The sequence below is a fragment of the Equus caballus genome, chromosome 19 (genome assembly GCF_041296265.1).
Source record: "Equus caballus isolate H_3958 breed thoroughbred chromosome 19, TB-T2T, whole genome shotgun sequence".
NCBI classification, from domain to species: domain Eukaryota; kingdom Metazoa; phylum Chordata; class Mammalia; order Perissodactyla; family Equidae; genus Equus; species Equus caballus.
The window spans coordinates 44418995-44440488 of NC_091702.1; the positions used below are offsets into that span (position 1 = coordinate 44418995).

General features: G+C 35.8%; 1 protein-coding gene across 2 annotated transcripts in view; it reads left to right on the top strand.

The window, feature by feature from the left end:
- The window catches only part of SNX4 (sorting nexin 4), a 61409-nt gene that overhangs the window by 6739 nt on the left and 33176 nt on the right, over window positions 1-21494 (top strand). For both annotated transcript variants that reach the window (XM_023623596.2, XM_023623597.2), the window contains exons 2-6: window positions 5954-6075; window positions 11718-11853; window positions 11931-12080; window positions 12663-12710; window positions 18995-19050. In XM_023623596.2, coding sequence (XP_023479364.2) covers window positions 5954-6075; window positions 11718-11853; window positions 11931-12080; window positions 12663-12710; window positions 18995-19050 — 512 coding nt within the window. The remainder of the gene's footprint in view (window positions 1-5953; window positions 6076-11717; window positions 11854-11930; window positions 12081-12662; window positions 12711-18994; window positions 19051-21494) is intronic.

Genomic DNA, 21494 nt, shown 5'->3' on the forward strand with positions numbered 1-21494 from the left:
TTCTAAGCAAATACAGTACAAAGAACCTTTTTGCCCTGAACTGTTTGAGAGTAAGCTGCCATCATGATATTCCCTGATCTCATCCCCAAAACTTTGTATTTCAAGGGCAAACGAGGACATTCTCCTATATAACCACAATGCTGCCATCAAGATCAGGAAAATAGCATTGATAAATTACTGCTATGTAGTTCTCAGACTTCGTTTAAGTCTTGCCCGTTGTACCAATAGTGTTCTCAGAGCACAGTGATCCTGTCCTGACTCCTGTATTGCGTTTAGTTGTGGTCTCTTTAGTCTTCTCCAGTCTGGAAGAGTCTCAGTCTTTACTTTTTTTTTTTTTTTGAGGAAGATTAGCCCTGAGCTAGCATCTGCCAGTCCTCCTCTTTTTGCTGAGGAAGACTGGCCCTGAGCCAACGTCCGTGCCTATCTTCCTCTCTTTTATGTGGGATGCCTGCCACAGCATGGCTTGACAAGCAGTGCATAGGTCCGCACCCAGGATCTGAACCAACGAACCCTGGGCTGCCAAAGCGAACTGTGCACACTTAACTGCTGCACCACTGGGCTGGCCCCCTCAGTCTTTACTTTTGTGACTTTTGTGACTTAATTACTTTGTAATTAAGTAATAGTTTGTGGGGAGGTACTTGGACATACTTTGAAAGTATGAAAATATCTTGTTCCTCATCAAACTTTCTATTTGTCTGTTTCAGTATGGACTCACGAATTTTTGTTTTTTAACAACTTTATTAAGGTATAATTTATATACCATAAAATTCATTCATTGTAAGTATATAATTCAGTAACTTTTTTTTATTAAGGTTATGAAAGTTAACATCCTTGTGAAATTACAGTTGTACATTATTATTAGTCATGTTGTAGGTACACCACTTCACCCCTAGTGCACCCCCCCACCCCCCCTTTCCCCTGGCAACCACCGATCAGTTCTCTTTGTCCATATGTTGACTACCACCTATGAGTGGAGTCATACAGAGTTCGTCTCATAATTCAATAACTTTTAGTGAACTTTTAGAGTTGTGCAACCATTACCACAACCCAGTTTTAGAACATTTCTGTCATTCCCCCACATTCCTTCATTCCCCTTTGTAGTTAATCCCCCTTGCGATCCCTAGCCCTTGGCAACCACTGTCTCCTTTCTATATAAATTTGTCTTTTAGGGTATTTCATATAAATGGAATTATATAGTCTGTTGTCTTTTGAGTCTGCCGCCTTATAATGTTTTTGAGGTTTATCCATGTTATAGCATGTATTAATAGTGCCTTTTTATTACTGAATAATGTTCGATTATATGAATATATTACATTCTATTTATTCACCATTTGATGGACTTCGGGGTTATTTTCAATTTTTAGCTATTTTGAGTGTTACTGCTGTGAACATTCATTTACATGCAAGTCTGTGTGTGGATGTATGTTTACATTTCTCTTGGGTTAGATTTGTAGGACTGTAATTGCTGTATTATATGGTAAGTTTATGTTTAACTTTTTAAGAAACTGCCACTGTTTTCCAAAGTGGCTGTACCATTTAACATCACCACCAGCAGTGTACGGGGCTCACCTTTCTCTGCATCCATGCCAGCACTTGGCATTGTCTGTCTTTTTGATTATAGCTATTCTATTGGGTTGTGAAGTGTTTTTAATTTGCATTTTTCTAATGACTGTTGGTGTTGAGCATCTTTTCATGTGCTTATTGCCATTTGTATATCTTCTTTGGTAAAATGTCCATTCAGATTTTTTTTGCTCATGTTTTGGGTGGTTTGTCTTATTATTGAGTTATATATGTTGTTTAGATATTCTGGATACAAGTCTTTTATTAGATAATATGATTTGCAGATTTTTTTTCCTCAGTCTATGGCTTTTTTCTTTTTCTTAATGGTGTCTTTTGAAGAGCAAAAGTTTTTAATTTTGATAAGTCTAGTATATCAATTTTCTTATGGATGGTGCTTTCGGTGCTGTATCTGAGAACTCTTCTTATCCCAAGATCATGAAGATGCTATAAATTTCAGTTTTAGCTCCTATATGTGGGTGTATAAGCCTTTTTGAGTTAATTTCTGTGTATGGTGTGAGTAAAGGGTCTAAATTTTTTTCCTTTTTTCGGAGGGGTATGTATATTCCGGTGTCCCAGCACCATATATTGAAAAGACTCTCCATTCTCTATTTACTTGCCTTCGTGTGTTTGTTAAAGTCAGATGACCTTGCGGCCAGCCCGGTGGTGCAGCGATTAGGTTCACATGTTCAACTTTGGTGGCCCAAGGTTTGCTGCTTCAGATCCCAGGTGCGGACCTATGCACTGCTCATCAAGCCATGCTGTGGCAGGCTTCCCACATATAAAAAAAATAGAGGAACATGGGCATCAATGTTAGCTCAGGGCCAATCTTCCTCAAAAAAAAGAGGAGGATTGGCGGTGAATGTTAGCTCAGGGCTAACCCTCCTCAAAAAAACAAAACAAAACAAAAAAAGTGTTCAAAATAATTTTTTTTTTAAAGATTTTATTTTTCCTTTCTCCCCAAAGCCCTCCAGTACATAGTTGTCTGTTTTTCAGTTGTGGGTCTTTCCACTTATGTGGGATGCCGCCTCAGCTTGGCTTGAGGAGCGGTGCCATGTCCGCACCCAGGATCCCAACTAGTGAAACCCCGGGCCACCAAAGTGGATCGCGTGAACTTAACAACTTGGCCACGGGGCCAGCCCCTCAAAATAATTCTTAAAAAAAAAAATCAGTTGACCTTAAATGTAAGAGTTTATTTCTGGAATCTCAGTTCTGTTCCATTGCTCTCTATGTGTGTCCTTCTGCCAATAGCACACTGTCTTCAGTCCGTTAGTTATTTAATAAGTTTTAAAGTCAGATAGTGTAGATCTTGCAAGTTGTTATTTTTCAAACTTGTTTTGGCTGTTCTATATCGTTTGTATTTTCATTTAAATTTTAGGAACAGTTTATCAGTTTCTGCAAAAAGTCCTGCTTGGATTAAGTATTTTTGAAGGAACGGTATATTAGTATATTTTATAATATTTCACTTATATTCTATGTCTGATGCTTCTTTGTCATTTGTAATTTATTATTGTGAAATCGAAGGCAAATCTGGTCTTTATTCTTTTGTAGTGGTCTTGTTTCATATTTTTCTGGATTAATCTTGTTAGGGTATTTTTTTCTTTAAGTTGAAAATGTTTAAGTATTCTAATCAATTACACATGGACCACATGCCTTTCAATTTGAAGGCTTAGAATTTTGTTTTCAATCCAGGAAAGAGGTTTGTTTGTTTCTTTTTCTTTTTAATTATATCGATGATTATTATTTCTGTTCTATTTCTTCTGATTTCTTCTTTAAGTACTTCCATTATTTAAACCTTGGTTCTTAGTTTTCCTCTTTTATCATCTTTGATCATTTTCACTTTTTTTGGTCTTTCTTTCGTCAGCATTCTGGAGGGGCTTCCCGACTATGTCTTCTTACTGATTTGATTTCTTGCAGTGTAAGTTCTACTGCCAAGAATATATTTTATTTTTGCTATTTTATTTTTCTTTCTTTGCATTCTTTCTTTTTTGAGTTGGCTCCATGTTCATCTCAGTCTGCCTATTGGGGTTTTTCTTTGGCCTGTTTTCTTTTAATTTTTTTCCTATAATTTTCAATATAATAATAAACATTGTATTTTCTTTAGTGTGTGATTTAAATAAGATTAAGTAAATTAAGTGCTGTAGACACTCTGACTCTTTGCATCCACAGTCCTAAAAGTTCTTATATTAAGGTTAATTCATGTTGTCATTACTCTTAAAGAGCACCACACGTGGACGGTAGCTCACTGGAGGATTGAGAATTGCTCATACAAGCAGTGGACTCAGGCATCTGGTCTCAGTTATCCTCGCATTCCTAATGACTGGCATTGTAGAACTCAAGACATATTTAGTTACTGAATTAGTAGTTTCTTATTGTTCCTTTTATCACTGTTATCTGCTTTATGCTCACTTTTACTGTTTTTTACTGTTTGCAACATTTTTAAAACTTAGAATAGATTATATTCATTTTCACTCATTGATTTGGAAATAAAGAATTTCATCAGCCTTTTAAATATGCCCATCTTCTATGTTTATTTAGTCTTAGGTAGTTATTAGTCTTACGTCAATTCACACATCAAGCGTCTACATTTGGGACATTGTTCCTTTTGGATATGAGTGTAGCCTCACTCTAATGATATTCTTCACTCTGATGAGAAGTCCACTTTGAATACAGGTAAAATATTGTATCTCTTTAAAACATGTCGCTGGTCTCATCTTTTGGTCATCCAGTCAATCCATTTCTAAATGTATTGAATGTATCCTTTTAACAATTATGGTATCAGTTGTGTTATTCTTGGCACTATTTATGCTTTAATATTGACAGTACAAACAGTATAAACAAGTTTATATCATCTCCCAAACCCTGCTGGTATTGTATAGTGCCTTTCTTTAGTTTTGATGATAGCTGATTTTATTCTTTTCTTTTCCTTTTCTGTAATTGCATGGCATGACAGGGTAAATTCATGACTCATGCTTATCTTTTTGGCTCAAGAGATAATTTGCTTTATCAGTCATGTGCTTCTAGAATTCAGGGAATTTTTCACTGGAGTAGATGGTGGTGAATCTGGCTGTGGGCCAAAAGTATGAGTTTCCTATGTATATCTCAACCAATGAGGGCTTCATAATCCTGATGTTGAGTGGTTTGTGCTTATGTAACTTCTTGAGCTTTCTTTTAGTTGGATGATTTCCTCCTCTTAGTACATAAACGTACAACTTACGCTTTATAAAAATGTCTTGTTTAATGACTGAGTGATTACTGCTTTTGTTGACTAATAACAGTTCTTTTCCATTGGCTTGGCCCTTAGTTCTGTATCCTTTTCTGTTATTTTCTTTTAGCATTTTTACCTTTTTCTCCGTTTTTCTTTAACATTTTGGGGACACTTTCTATGTCATCTTTATTCATCATTGATTTTATTTTTTGTGGTGGCACATAGCTTTTTCTGTCCTCAAAGCACATAGGTTTAATTTTCTGTGTAAAGCATCACCATGGGTTTTACTGCATATAGCTTTTTCCTTTATCCATCTTTCTACTTACATCTCTTCTTCACGAACTGCCCCCAATTATAATATAGTCTGGGGTTTTTAATTAAAACCCACCTCTGAACTTTAAGAGTGAACAAAGGAGAAAAAAAAGAAAGTCCAGCAGTTATCACGTGGTGTCACTTTGTCTTCCTTGTTTAGACTTGGAGTATCTTGTATTCAGCAAACTCCTCTCTTCAGTGGCGCACTTCCCTCACATGGAGCCTGTGAACCACTGGTGGTGTGTTTGTCGTTCTTTCTGGTCCTTCGATGTAGACCTGGGGATGTTCTAGCGGGAAAAGAAAAGAGTCTGCTCTAGTTACAGCTGCTGCTGTCTCACAGGTGGAGCCTGTTAATCACTGCCGAAAAGTTTAGGCAAATTTAAAGTTGAATATAAGATCGACTCTTTTTTTTTTTAAATTAATCTGCCTGCTGAAAATCTTGACTTTTGGCATATGTGTAGCATTTTATTTTTGAGAGAGATTGATTTGACTTTGATAAAATAAAAAATTAGATATCAGTGTTGAGGATCATTTGTCTTTGTATAAAGTGTTTTTAGATTTTTTCTTATGCATTTCTATATAGATTTATTCTTGGTCACTTATATGAGATGACTATGTTTTGTTTTTATTTTTTTTACTGCTGCTATCTTGCCTATGTTTTAATAATTAAATGTATAATACCTTTTAAAATAGCTTCTGGAAAAGTTTACTGTGTATGCTGATAACGAGGGGCCTGTCATTTGGCAACCCCTAGCAACTCAAGAAATATGAGGAAGTAGCTTGAAATATGTACCAATAATGGATTTTATTATAATAGCTGGGGTTTTTGTCCATCTTAAAGGTATTTTTGTTGTTCTTCCATTTGTTTTTGCCCAGATGACAGAAAATAATTTTTGGTTGAAGAAGATAGAAATTAGTGTTTCAGAAGCAGAAAAGCGAACTGGAAGAAATGCCATGAACATGCAAGAAACATACACTGCTTACCTCATTGAGACAAGGTGGGTGATGAGAATTAGGCCTCAAGTTAGATGGAAAAAGCTTTGGTAGCTATTTGATGCAAATGCTGTTGTGTAACAGAATTGTTTACAGATTGTTGTCTTTTTAGGGATTTTGTTTGTTTCTTTACTTTTTAACAGGTAAACAGGTCTGTCATTTACTGTGGTACTCTTGATAGCTGTATTCTAATGTACTTGTTTTAGGGGGAGAGGGAAGGTTAGTGGAATTGTTTTGGGATCTGGAATGTTACCTGACACATGCTTTGGTTCCGCTTTTGGTGTTAGATACAATTCTGTGCAGTTTTGGGAGGGGCTACCAGGTTAACAGCGGTGTATGAAGTGGACTTAGGTAAGTGGAGATAGTTAACAAAGAAGTCTGGGAGGAGCTGCAGTATGGTCTTAGTTATTTTAGGAGAGTTGGGAGTTATAGAGAAATTAACAGGAAAAAAATTGAGACTGGAGCTTTAGACCTTGGCATAAAATTGAAAAGACGAAGTAAATCATGGAGTAGGAAATCAAAACTTAGCAGAAAAGTTGTCTTTTACCTCTTAAGGAAAAAGTTAAAAGAATTAGATTGTTTTGTCTAGAGAAAGGCAAGGGAAGACTCAATTTATTTCGCCAGTTATAAACAGTTTATATGAAGACTGTACTGACTAGTTCTTTTCTCCCTGCAGACTGAGCAGAAATACTTTCAATTAAAACCGGATATGAGAGAACTTTTTAGTATCCTGTAAAATAGAATAGTAGAACTACCAGACTTAGTTGATAAAGAGTTATAATCCGGGGCTAGCCCCGTGGCCGAGTGGTTAAGTTTGCGTGCTCTGCTGCAGGCGGCCCAGTGTTTCGTTGGTTCGAATCCTGGATACAAACATGGCACTGCTCATCAGACCATGCTGAGACAGCGTCCCACATGCCACAACTAGAAGGACCCACAGCGAAGAATATACAACTATGTACCGGGGGGCTTTGGGGAGAAAAAGGAAAAAAAGTCTTTAAAAAAAAAAAGGAGTTATAATCATGTTTGAGGTGAATACATTTTTAAGAAAAAAGTTTTAAACCCTCCTTTTTTGTAGACTTTACCAAAAGTCACTGAGCTTGCCTTCAGGCTGAACCTGGTGTCTTTTCAAGACTTTCTCCAGGTCTGTGGCTCTACCCAAAATGAAAGTTAAAATCTTGGTGAAGCTTGTTTAATCTAAACACAGTTCTGAAAATCCTTTTTGTAAGTATAGTTTTCCTTTCTCTACCAAAAAGAAAAGAAAAAGGAATCTTCCAAAAACAAGAGAAAATTTGTATACAATAGGAATTTTAGGAAAAGAGAGAGGTCAGGTGGATCTTTTTAAAATTTGGTCGTAGGTGCCACCCGGTGGCCGAGTGGTTAAATTAGTGTGCTCTGCTTCAGCTGCCCAGGGTTTCGCCAGTTCGGATCCTGGGCGGGGATGTGGCACCGCTCATCAAGCCATGCTGAGGTGGCGTCCCACATGCCGCAAATAGAAGGACCCACGACTAAAAATATACAGCTATGTACCCGGGGGCTTTGGGGAGAAAAAGGGAAAATAAAATCTTTTTTAAAAAAATAAATAAAACAAAATTTGGTTGTTTTGTGCTATACATATTTATGTGTATGTATCACAGAGGTTTTTAAAGTGATTAAAAAACAAATATGGTCCCATGAGATAGTTTTTGTTTCTGTTTTTTTTTTTTAAGGTCAGTTAGCCACTTAAAAGATCATACTTTAGAAATTAGTATTAGCTCTAGCTTTTTAAATAAATCCTTCAATTTAAAACTAAAAGGGGGGGGCTGGCCCGCTGGCGCAGTGGTTAAGTTCGCACGTTGTGCTTCTCGGTGGCCCGGGGTTCGCCGGTTCGAATCCCGGATGTGGACGTGGCACTGCTTGTCAAGCCATACTGTGGTAGGCGTCCCATGTATAGAGGAAGATGGGCATGGATGTTAGCTCAGGGCCAGTCTTCCTCAGAAAAAAGAGGAGGACTGGCAGTAGTTAGCTCAGGGCTAATCTTCCTCAAAAAAAAAAAAAAAAAAATCTGGGGGTTGGCCCCGTGGCTGAGTGGTTAAGTTCGTGTGCTCTGCTGCAGGCGGTCCAGTGTTTCGTTGGTTCGAATCCCGGGGCACAGACATGGCACTGCTCATCAAACCACTCTGAGGCAGTGTCCCACATGCCACAACTAGAAGGACCCACAACGAAGAATGTACAACTATGTACTGGGAGGCTTTGGGGAGAAAAAGGAAAAAAATAAAATCTTTAAAAAAAATAAATAAAAATAAAAATAAAAAGGGTATTTTTAGTATATGCCTATTTCTTCACCCAATTGAGCAATGAAATTAGCTGTTGATTACTTTTACTGCTGGAACAAAATCTTGATTTGAATAATCTAGAATAATTTATAATTGTTCTTTGACTTTGAAATGAGTAAATTATCATAATTTGAAACTGGGAGTTAGAAGTGACCATTCTTGAGTAGCATAGCTAGACTCTGAATAAATATTTAAGTGGATCATCAGTAAATGTGTGGTATACAAAAGGATTATTGAGTTTACTTTCACGATTGTATTTCATTTTAAATTTGTTTATTTTTTGCTGAGGAAGTTTCACCCCAAGCTAACATTTGCTGCTAATCTTCCTCTTTTTTTATGTGAGGCACCACCACAGCATGGCCACTGACAGACAGTGATGTCGGTCTGCCCCCAGGAATCAAACCCAGGCCCCCAAAGCAGAGGGAGCTGAACTTTACCACTAGGCCACTGGGGCTGGCCCTAAGTTTATTTTAAAACAGTGGTTCTCACACTTTAAAATACATAGTAATCACTTGGAGAATTTGTTAAGCTGCAGGGTTTTTGGTGGGCTCCAGAAATTTCCATTTTGTTTTTGTTTTTAAGATTTTATTTTTTCCTTTTTCTCCCCAAAGCCCCCTGGTACATAGTTGTGTATTTTTAGTTGTGGATCCTTCTAGTTGTGGCATGTGGGATGCCACCTCAGCATGGCTTGATGAGTGGTGCCATGTCCCCGCCCAGGATCCGAACCAGTGAAACCCTGGGCCACCAAAGCATAGCGCGTGAACTTAACCACTTGGCCCCGGGGCAGCCCCAAGAAATTTCCATTTTTTTTTAACAGAAGCTCCATGTGTTTTTGAAGCAGAAAATTATGGCCATGGACCATCATTTTGATTATCTTTTAAGGTACAAAGGATTTAAATTCTAAGGTAGTCAAATTTATCTTTTCCTAATGATTTTTGTTTTTCCTATCTTAGAAAATCTTTTTTTCCCCAGAAATTCTTGCCTTGCCCGTATAATAGATATCTGCTTTGAGAAGTACTGCTTTTGAATAGATTATTTTATAAGTAGTGTACCCCTAAGGTTAACTGACCTTCCACAACTACAGAACCATCGGATTTCCTAATTTGATCATGTAGGATTCTTTCTGTAATTCAGTGTTACGCAGATAATCTGGGGCAATATGAAATGTTATTGAGCCTTGATATTAACTAAAAGTTTAACTTTTATCATGTAGCTTACCCACCTACTCTTTAGATGCACGTAGAAAGCCCATTTAGTAATTGCCTGTAGTGTTATACTTTAGTAAGGTATGATTGAATAAGGCTGAAGTCCCTGGTTTTTAATTTCTCCAGAGATTTTGTGTTTTCTTGTTCATAGAATATGAACCCTTTCAAAATAGATGAGAATATGCCTCTTTTAGAGTAGGTAAGAATGCCTCGATGGCTTGGGAGGCAGGATGATGTCGCTACTTAATTCTTCTAATTTGTAAAATGGAGCTAATGATACTATCTACTTTATTGTGAAGGTTAAATTAAATGTTGCATGTAAAATCAATTATGTGCTGTTAAATATTTGTTAAATGACTGGACAAATGAGGTTGTTTTGTGGTCCATTGAAAGTCTTCGGTATGCTTTTGGTCAGTTTCCAATGATTAGCCCCTGCCTCACGTGGCCTTTTTTTAAAAACCATTAGCAGGTCTTCGAAGAACAGCCTTGTAGGTGTACTGCTTATAGGCTATATATAGTTGCTATATACAATAGCTATACTATACTATATACTATAGCTGCTTATAGTATAGGTATACTGCTTATATTGACCTTCCTATTAGCAAGGTGTGGCTTCTGTTGGTAATGATTTTGACTAATTTGAAACTTGATATTAACCCAGATGTTTTTTCACCTGAACTTGAGAATCAGAATTGGAATGGTATTAGTCATAGCTAATGGTTAGATCAACTCCTTAAAATGAATTAAGATTTAATACTCCTATATTTTTGCCATGGGAGCCATTGTGCATTTGAACTTCATATTTTGTTTCCTTTTTATTAATATGCAATGAATAAATTTAGTGGCATACTCATATATAAATAATTAAGCATTGAGCATCTCTTGTGCTGAGCATGGGATAGTATATATACTTTCTCAAGACTTGACTTTATTCCAAGACTAGTTTAGCTTCTGTGCCTTTATGCCCTAATATACAAATGCACATTGTGGTTATATGTGTGTTTCTTGGAGGGCTTGTAAGTTATTGTCAAGCAAGCAATTGGAAAATAGGAAGGTCTGATAATGTTTAGAAGACTAATGATTTCTAATAGTGATTATGCTAGCAGAAATCTTGTCAAAATAATTTTAAATATCGTTTATATGATTTTATCCTAACTTTCCCCAACTATAAGTTGAACTTTCGTATGGATGAGACATGGCATTGGCTGCAACTCTTTATATTAAAGGTAAGACTAGAGGTGAATTTTTTTTTTTTTAAAGATTGGCACCTGAGCTAACATCTGCTGCCAATCTTTTTTCCTTTTTCTTCTCCCCAAACCCCCCCAGTACGTAGTTGTATATGCTCGTTGTAAGTCCTTCTGGTTGTGCTTTGTGGGACGCTGCCTCAGCATGGCTTGATGAGTGGTACTAGGTCCATGCCCAGGATCCAAACTGGTGAAACCGTAGGCTGCCGAAGCAGGAGCACGCGAACTTAACCACTTGGCCACAGGGCTGGCCCTAGAGATGAATTTTTGCATCCCTTCTCCCCCAACCTTTTGGAGTTAATTAACATTTTGCTTTTGTGGTACTTGGATGCATCTGATTCATTTGTAACCTTAAATCAAGTTTTTTGTGGTATCTTGGTCTTCAGCATGAATGTTGTTCTCTTGTTGTGGCAGAAGTGCAGTTAAAAATACCTTCTATTTAATGAAACACTAGCTAAACCAGGTTTTACTATATTGTAAAATCGATTATTATATATTAACTGAATTAGTATACATTGAGGCTTTTCGAATGTTCTTAATATGACTATTTCTCTTGAGTTCAGATAGATTTTCTGTAACAGAAGGAGAGTGCTTAGTTAGGAGTGAGGGCTTTGGAATCAGGGATCTGAGTGCTCTCTCCACAGGTCTCTGTGACTGTCGGAAGAGCGTGTGCTGCGCTGTTGCTTCCTTGTCTGTAAAATGGGGACAACAGTTCCTGCTTCACAGCATTGTTGTGAGGCTTAAATAAGACAATACGTGAAAAGTTCTTTACTCAGTGCCTGGTTCATAAGCATTCAGTAAATGGAGTTATAAATTTTAAAGGAGGTTAGATGCATGTATTTGTATTTTTAAAAAATAATAGAAATCTTACTCTATTTCTTTTCAGGTCAGTTGAACATATCGATGGTCAGAGTGTCCTAACAGACTCGCTGTGGAGGCGGTATAGTGAATTTGAGCTGTTGAGAAACTACCTTTTAGTTTACTATCCACATGTTGTTGTGCCCCCTCTACCAGAGAAAAGGGTAAGAAGTGAAATGGCAGTATAGTTTAGAAGTATTTAGCATCGAGAGTATTCTTCATGATTGTTTTGTTTACCTAGGCAGAATTTGTTTGGCATAAGCTGTCTGCTGACAACATGGACCCGGATTTTGTGGAAAGACGACGAATTGGTTTAGAAAACTTCCTTTTGAGAGTTGCTTCACATCCCATCCTTTGTAGAGACAAAATCTTCTATTTGTTTTTAACACAGGTATTTTTCTTTTGTTTGGTCTTTTTCAAAAATCCATTTGACTTAGGATTTTTTAAATTTTAAATTGTGGAATGCTTATTCTTAAGAATCCTTTTGGAGCAACTTTGTTAATTAGTATGTATTTCATTGGTTTTTTTGGTTTGTTTTGAATTTCAAAATTATTGAAAATCATTCTTTTGGCTAAAATTTTCTACTTAAAGATACTAAAGATGGGACTTTTGCTATCACTTAAATGCTGTTAAAGTTAGTCATTAGTTTTTTGAAGCACAGATCTATAAACTCCTGAGTCCATCTTTGGGTAATCTTTTGGAATCTGGATTGGATGTTAATTGTGAAGTGAAAAGAATTCTTTTTTTAACCTCTCTGTCCCATCTCCCCTGAAAGAAGAACAGAACGATAGGTATTTAATTTATTTAATTTAGAATATTCTTTATGGGTTGTTTTATTTTGCAATGATTTCTTTTTTTTCTGGCAGCAGTGCTCTTTTATTCAGAGAATAGCATGGAGTAGCATGGGGACAGGACCCATGGGCAGTAAAGAGCTATTTTGCAATGATTTCTAAAATTAACTTTAAATTTTTAGGAAGGTAACTGGAAGGAGACTGTGAATGAAACTGGGTTTCAGCTAAAGGTAAGAATATTTGTATGGAGTAATTTGCCTTGTTCCTTAACAATTCCCAGCAGATGCCATGCATTTAGTGGGTACTTGATATTTATTGAATGAGTGAATGTTGGAAGTAAGCTTTGCGTCAAATATCATTGGTAAGATTTTCAAAGAAACACTGCAATTTACTTTTGGTTGGTGTAATTTTAGTTACTAGTGAGACTATAGTGGGTATACTTACGAATTTAATTCTGTTGGGAGAGAACATTTTGAAGCAGTAGTTTAGGTACAAGCTGTAGATTTTTCTACAGTATGCTCATATTATACTTTGCATCCTTTTTGTCTTCCCTCTGTGCTCACCACTGCCACTCACAGTGGTGCCCCTCATAGTTGCTCCCTCGTCATCAGAGAAGAAAGACACTTTGGAAGAATCAAACCTGAGTTTCCCATTTTAGTTGCCTAAACGTTGAGCCATCAGTCATGCTGCTTCTGTCTACTGGGGCATGGTGGCCAATTTTGAATGATCACAGGAGTCGTTTTCAGTTAGCATCTGTTAATGATACAGGCTTATTTAGTTTTTGTACAGCTTTTCAATTTAGTCATTAGAATTAGTGTTCAGGAATGAAATTGTTTTCTAAAAATTGAAGAGCACAGTGGTGATGCAGGTGGGCACTCTGATTCCACTCTACTCTCCCTATTGTCCCCAAAAGTAATATAACACTGGTTGTTGCAGATTTTTGAAAGTTTTCATCTCTTGTGTAAACTGAATAGGTAAGTAGAGAAATATAATAGAAATTGTTAAAATGATTCACATGATAATGCCATACAAAAATTCAGTAGGTCTAGGCAACAAGAACAAAATGTGTTTACAGTAATTTTAAAAACATCTCCTGGGGATTTATGCATTGATATATAGGTATTTGAAATTTAGAAGAAAAAAACTAGGAAGAGAAAAAATTTTTCTGCACAGAAAATATAATCAGGTATCTAATTCTATCATAAACTGATTCTAATTTGTAAATATTTTGTTGGCAGATTACATGAAAAAATTAGAATTATCTTGGCCACAATTCATTAATTTATGGCACTCGAGAGAATACTGGAATTTTAGTTTAGAGATGGATTTGAAATAACTCTGGACTTTAAAAAGTTATTTATATTTTGATAGAGTCTTTTTGAGTAGTCTGAGATATGTTAGGAACTAATAATAAGAAAAAGAGCAAACTAAATTATAATTGTTTTGTTGATATCTATTTATATAATACAAAATTTTTAAAATTTTAGTCATTTATTTAGTCATTACTTTAGTAACTGGTTCTCAGTTGTTCGTCCTTGAACCCAGTTTTTGGCCATAACTTTGGTGACCATGAGAAAACTCTTGGATTTCTCCATCCATATAGACTATGCTGTTTACAGAGTGCTTTGAATCTTGTGTGTAGGTGCTGTTTAAGAGTTAAGATATAATGTTTTGTATTTGGGTAGGCTTATGCTGAAACCTTGGTTTCACTTTTATAAAGTCTTTGAAAGGTAATAATATACATTATTAATAATCTGAAAAGTCAGGGGCCGGCCCCATGGCCGAGTGGTTAAGTTCGCACACTCTGCTTCAGCAGCGCATGGTTTCACCAGTTTGAATTCTGGGTGCCGACGTGGCACCGCTCATCAAGCCATGCTGAGGCGGCATCCCACATACCACAACTAGAAGGACCCACAACTATGTACCGAGGGGCTTTGGGGAGAAAAAGAAGAAATAAAATCTTTAAAAAAATAAAAAATAATAATTTGAAAAGTCAGAATTTTAATGAAATGGACCAGAAATAAACGTATGGAGAAAATTTGGAAACCTATGTGTCTTGAGGTGTTCCTTATTTTATTGTGGCTGTTTCTTGTTTTAAGTCCTTCCTTCCATCAAGGAAATGGGACCTTTTGGACCACCTCACACACATGTGCTTGCATGCATACATACAAACATGTATGTGAGATTGTCCACATGCCTACGTGTATATATATATATATATATATATATGTATAGTCACATTTCGCTTATCCAGAGGTCGTGTATTTGGCAGTCACAACTAACCTGATCACAGCTGAAAGCTGGGATTTAAGGAAAACTGACTTCTGAGATGTTCCAATGGACGGAACCAGGCTTACTGCTATACTTATAGAAATACTTTGGTCCTTTCAGATAAGACTTACTTAATTTTATTATAGTTATTCAAAGCAACTTGGTTATTTTCTAGACTACAACATATTAGAAGAAATTTAAAAGTGAATAGTACTGGAGACAGGCACGCTATGACAGTAGTGATAATTGACAGCAGAGCCTGCTAGAAAAGAAGGATAACAATGATAGGAGAGGCAGATGCCGCAGTATGGGGGCATGTGGCCCGGGGCCAAATCCCCACACACCTGTGTAGCCCCTAGGGCTTCACTGCATCACAGAAGGGTTCAGTATTAGTTGTTTATAGTGGTTACCTTGGGGCCTCAAGAAAAGTTTGAATTATGCTTGCTATGTACTCATAATTCAGTGTTTCTTTCTTCCTTTATTTTTTAGCATGCAGCTAGTTCTTTAAAAATTTTTTAATTCAGTGTTTCTTAAAATGCAGTTAATGGGCTTTGTGCATCTAAATTTGTTGGGATTGTTTGTTTAAAATCCTGAATCCTAGAGTTCATCCTAGACATACTGATTCCCACTAGCCTAAAACTTAACAACATTGCAGTAAGGTGAAAGATAAGGATACTTTTAGGAAGATAATTTTAGTAAGATTGTCAAAAATGGTAAGAAAAAAAGTTTTTTAGAACTTAAAGCAGTATCTTATCTGATATCATTAACGTTATAATTATATGTTTACTGTGTACTAAACACTGTACTGTAATCTACTGTAGTTTCTTTCTTTTTTTCCTGAGTATTGCCTCAGTACCTTTGAGGTTAGTTCAGTATTACTCCCATTTTTTAGATGAGGAACTCTAGGAAGTGACTTACCCAAGGTCACATAGTTTCAAGTGATGGAGGCTGAATCCAAGTCTAGGCCTGACTCAAAGCCCTTCTTAATTAGCATCTCATATTACTTCTCTATTCACTTCTTAGTTATGTAATTGATGTTTATAAATATAGTTGGTGAAGTGTTGGAAACTATATTTCAGTGAAAATGAGATCATTTCAAATCAGACCAAGTATTTGTATTTTATAGGAAAATTTGACCTTGGCTATGAGATTGTCATCCTCAAACTGAAATGTCAGCTTACTTTAATTTTCCTTTTTTCAGACATGTTTAATTTAATCTATAGTTTAGGCCTACTAGATTAATATTTTCTTAAATCTTTTTAGAGTAATTATTATGTCCAGCAAGATAATTATAAAAATTTAGTTTCTTTTTATCCATGCTCTATTTACCATAAACGTGAGCAACAGATCTTTTCATCACTGCTGTAGATTAGCGTTCATATAATACTCATATTACATTTATATAATACTCATATTACTCAATTCAGTGAAAGCCGAGCAAAGAGTTTTATCTCTAGAGTAATGAACATAAAAACTAGATACTTTAGTTTAAAGTAATATCATTTGAACTCAGTTAACTCAGTAAGTTACTTACATGAAAGTAAGTGCCATCCATATGCCCAAACCTTAAATGAATTTAGGCTGACTCAGAAGAATCTGGAACTCTGTCTGTTGCTTGAAACAAGGACTACCAGAGACAAGATCTGGGCCCACAGGATCTCTGCTAATCTGTGTATCGCACAGGAACTCCAAGAGAGCCACCGTGGAGATTCCAAATGCTGGGGCCCTGCAGAGCGTCATGTGCTCTTCTAGGTGCTGTGGATACAGTAGTGAATGGGCTGGAACCATTCATAAGCTCTGTGTTCTTAGGGAGCTTATATTTTAGATGGAGACATTAATTTAACCTTTAAATAAGATACTTTAAACTACTTAGAAATGATAGAAAGGAAATAAATCATCATTGTGAAAGCGTGTGACAGCCGGGATTTTTTTCCAGGGGTTATTTTGAGATAAGTGACCATAAAATTTATTGTCCAGATGGGGACACTTTTGAGAGTAAAAAGGGGCACTATTAATAATTAGATTGGGACAACAGGCGTAATACCAGGTCTGTCCTGGGCAAACTGGGTCACATGGTTGAAGAGATAATGTTTGAGCTAAGACCGGAATAATAAGAAATCTGCAGTGGAGTCAACCTAGGGGCCAAGGAAGAAGAATGTTAGAGAGAGGCCAAGCTGGGTAGTGGTTTACTCCTCAAGGTTTGGGGGACAATAAGAATCAGAAAATGAAATAAAGGAAAGACAAGGTCCAAGACAAGGAAAGCAAAGTGTGTAATAGGAATTGGAAAGGGAGAGGGAGGTGGAGGTTAAAGGAGACTGTGGGAAAGGTAGTAAGTTGGGGCTATAGAATAGTCAGGTTATTCTTTTCATTCAACCAATATTTACTACATGTTTATCTTGTGCCATGCTTTGTGAGGCATTGGGGATGCAGCAATGAACAAAGCAGATGAAAATATTGCCGTAGCAGCCTCTGTGCAACTCCAGGGGCACCATCCACATTGTGGTTTTTTTATGGCTCTTAGATTCTAGTGGGCTGCTGGGAAACAGGTAAACAGCTAGGATGATTTCAGATAGTGCTGCGTTAAAGGAAATAGAGTGGTATGACACAATGATGTAAGGGCTTCTTTAGATATTTAATGGGAAATCTGATGCGATGGTTGGTTACTTGTCAGATTTGGAAGAGTCCAGGTAGTTTTTTAGAGATCTAGCTTTGGGCAGAAGTCTCTAATTTGGTACAATTTAGGCAATTTCTCTTTTTATGGAATCTTGTGAAATGATGAATAGATTGAGCTGGATGTTGTGAATGACCTGACCTAACAGAATATTTGGTAAGCAAAGGTTAAGATGGTGACAATTTACATTTTTATGACTTCTAAATTGGTAAATAGGTGATATTAAAAGTAAAAAACAAGTTGATGGTATTAAGAAGTATGAGATTCAAGAAAAGGTACAAATGAAAATTTTCTTCTTTACTCGTTTTTATGTAATTTCATCCTCATTTAAAGAATCACATTTTCATGTGACTATTAAGTCATTAACACTTTAGTGTTTAGTGATTTTAATTAACTTAAAGAACATTAGGAAGTAATATATGCCTTAAATTCATTGGTGCTTTTATTTGTAAGGACTTCACATGTATTAGCTTTTTTGCCCTGGAGATGTAAGAAAGGTCAAGAATTGGTGAAACACTGATTTGAGAAATAAGAGAATCCCCTGAGATCAGTGACAAACTAAGCCTCTTTACCTCTTGACAGCTCTTAGAATTTCTTTTGATCTGAAGTGCTAGGAGGCTGAGTTGATGGAGGACCATATTTGTTGCATTTGTTTTTATTTTCTTAGCCAGGTAATCTGGGGATCCCTCCTGTTTTTGTTTTGTTTGTTTGTTTTATTATTTTGGAGTATTTATAATTACAGATTGGAAGATGGAATAATGTAAAATTTTCGAACTGATTGGAATTTTCAAAACCAACCAGATAGTGAAATTGATTCCTGATTGAGCTTCCTTTGATGAATCCTGGTTTCTGTGCCCTGGTCAGAAAAGTAATTTAGTGAGGTTTTTTCTTTTAAATGAGAACTTAGGATAGGATTTAGATACGTTAAGTATAAATTTATGCAAGGAAATTATTTATTGTTGATCCCTCTGTCCTTCCTTTGAGAGCAGTTATCTAGAAATAAGATAGTTAAGGTTTGCTGTAACATTTTCTGCCAGCTAGTAAGTAATTTGATGTCATCTAGCTTGTTTTACTTTAATACAGGTATTTCCATATTTCTTTTTTTCTAAAATACTGATCATGAAAATGAGAAAAACCGATATACATTTGGTTTGGATTCCACCTGAGAACTACCCTCATTAATGCACAGGTGTCACAGCTGTAGTTTTATTTAGTTTGGTTATACAGAGCGTTGCTTTTCTTGATTTAAAGAAAAAGTAAACTATTTTTTTTCACACGACCTATTCTGAGTTATAATAATCAGAGCTACGTGCCTGTTAGTGTGTTGGTGTTTACACTTGTGTTACTTTGGTATCATTGAATGCCGTGTATTCAGTTTAATTTATAACATTATTTTTGTAGTGTTTTCAAAAATAACTACTAAGCTGGTTTTTTAGGTATGTTTAATGTATTTGACACAAATGCTATGAAGAAAACTGTACTTGAGCATCTTAATTCTAAAGGGAAAGTAAAACTGTTTGGATTTATACCCTGAAATGTAATTGTATTAAGTGAATAAATTATTTTTTCCAGGCAGACTCCAGGTTAAAAGCGCTTAATGCAACATTCAGAGTGAAAAACCCAGACAAGTAAGGTTTTGTTTTAATAACAGTTACAATGTTGTTTTGAATGATGCCTATCAATCTATTTAATTTTTCATTTCTGAATGTATGCACTTTATTTGCTAAATACTTTAAATAGTACTTCACATTCAGTGAAATCCTTTTATAGTCTAAAACTGATTTTGAAATTTGGTAACTTAATTGGATTTAAGGTTGTGAGTAACTGAAGTTTTAGAAAATTAAGCCACTGCCTTTTCCTAGGAGGGTTTATTAAATGTTGTTGAAGATATCAGAAAAATGAGAAAAGTAATTTCATACAAAATAGTTTTTCTTTTATGAATTTGCTTGTCAAATATCTGCAGAGCTCAAGAGGAGAAGGTTATATATTATATATAGATTTTGATAATAAACTTTCTACTTTGTATACCAAGAAAACTTGATAGATAAATGCATACCAGTATAATTCATGGAGATGTATTTATATGACAGTTACTTGACTTCATTAATGTTAGTTTGGTGTTTGTGAGAGCATTTCTGTGTTATGGGAAGCCAGTGTATTCAGAAATATCTTTCCATAGGATGGGACTTGGGTATTAAGATTTTGGCTTGTTCGTTATCTGAATTTGGTGGATAATTGTCCAGACTCTTCACTGTGTGGACCTTTACCTGGTGTTTGGTTCAGCCGAGTTTTTCAGTTAGAAGTGTGCTTAGGCAGAGAAGACTTTCCCATTTTTGGTGACCAAGTTTATGATGAATTTCTCTAGTTAGGCCTTCCGCATTAATTTCTACACAGTGCAAATTCTTAGCAGACAAAGGCCAAGTTTGCATAGTCTAATAGCCTATTATGCCTGACTTTATAAACAATAACACATTACCATAATGCCTCTGGTTTTTAATGTAAATTTTGAATATAAAATAGAAATATTTTAAAGTTTTGGGACTTAGGAAATTGTGATGATAACCATTGAGATGTGGGGTTTTTTTAATAGACTTTATTTCTTAAGGGTAGTTTTAGGTTCACAGCAAAATTGAGTAGAAAGTACAGAGCTCCCATATGCCCCCTGGCCCTACATATGCACAGCCTCCTCCACTATCATTATGCCGCACCAGAGTGGTACATTTGTTACAATTGATGGACCTACATTGACACATCATTGTCATCCCAAGTTTGTAGTTTACTTTAGGGTTCACTCTTGGTGTTGTATATTATATGAGTTTGACAAATGTATAATGACATGTATGCATCATTATAATAATATACAAAGTATTATCACTGCCTTAAAAATCCTCTTTGTTCTGCCTATTTATCCCTCCCTCCCTACAGCCCTGGCAACCACTGATCTTTTCACTGCCTCCATAGTTTTGTCTTTTCCAGAATGTCCTATCGTATAGTATGTGACCTTTTCAGATTGGCTTCTTTCACTTTGTAATATGCATTTAAGGTTTCACTAAGGTTTTATAACTGTTATAATGACATCTATGGTATAAAAGAGATGTTCTCTAGATTAAGAACTAAAATTATGTCACCCTCCAGAAAATGCTTTGGAAAACCTAATAAGCAAAGTTTATGACATTAGTAGATACACGTTCATTAGAGGAACATGTAGATGAGACTATTTTTAAATTAATATTTTAATATTAACATTTTATTAGTTGAATGTTTTTCAATTTAATGAAAAATACTTTCCCAGTTGAATATTTGTCTTCCCTTTTCTGACCTAATCTCATTTTCTAGATTGCTAAATTTTACTTAATATCCATATTACATATAGAATTTTAAATGTGATATGACAACAACATAACCAAGGCAGTGTTTTGCCCCTAGTCCTTGTTAAAGTGTATAATTAATGTGTAATTACTAATAGGATTTGTTTGCCTTAAGTTCTAGGTAAGAGAATTGTCTACATCAGTCATTATTAGAACAGATTCTTAATATACAGAATCTCTGTTCTAGGTCTAACTGTCCCAATAGATTAATTATTTTATACCATTACTAAAATAGTTGATATCAGTAAAATAGTTTTATTCTCTCCTTTCTTAAGATCTAGAAAACCAGAAAGATTGTTTCAGAGGGATTACCAAATTAATACTTGCTTCATACATGTTTAGCTTTCTTCAAACTAGATTGTTAAGAGCAGTGAGGAGGAAGACCTTGAGTCTTCCACTTTTATGTGGCAATATTTAAACAATATATGGGCGCTATTTAGGAGGTAGACCCAGGGATTAGTAGAATGTATGGGGTGAAAGAGAGGGGAAGGAAGTACAGATGGCTCCCAGATTTCATTCTTTAAAGTGCTAGGGAATACAGAGGAGAGAGATTTTGGGGAATAGGGAAAGATAAATTGCTTACTTTGGACATGTAAGTAATTACAGATGTCTCCAAGTCACTTGGCTTCATCTATAGATCTGCTATTTAAGAGAAAGATTTGGACTGGAGGTGGAAATTTGGAATTCAGCAGCATGCAGATCGT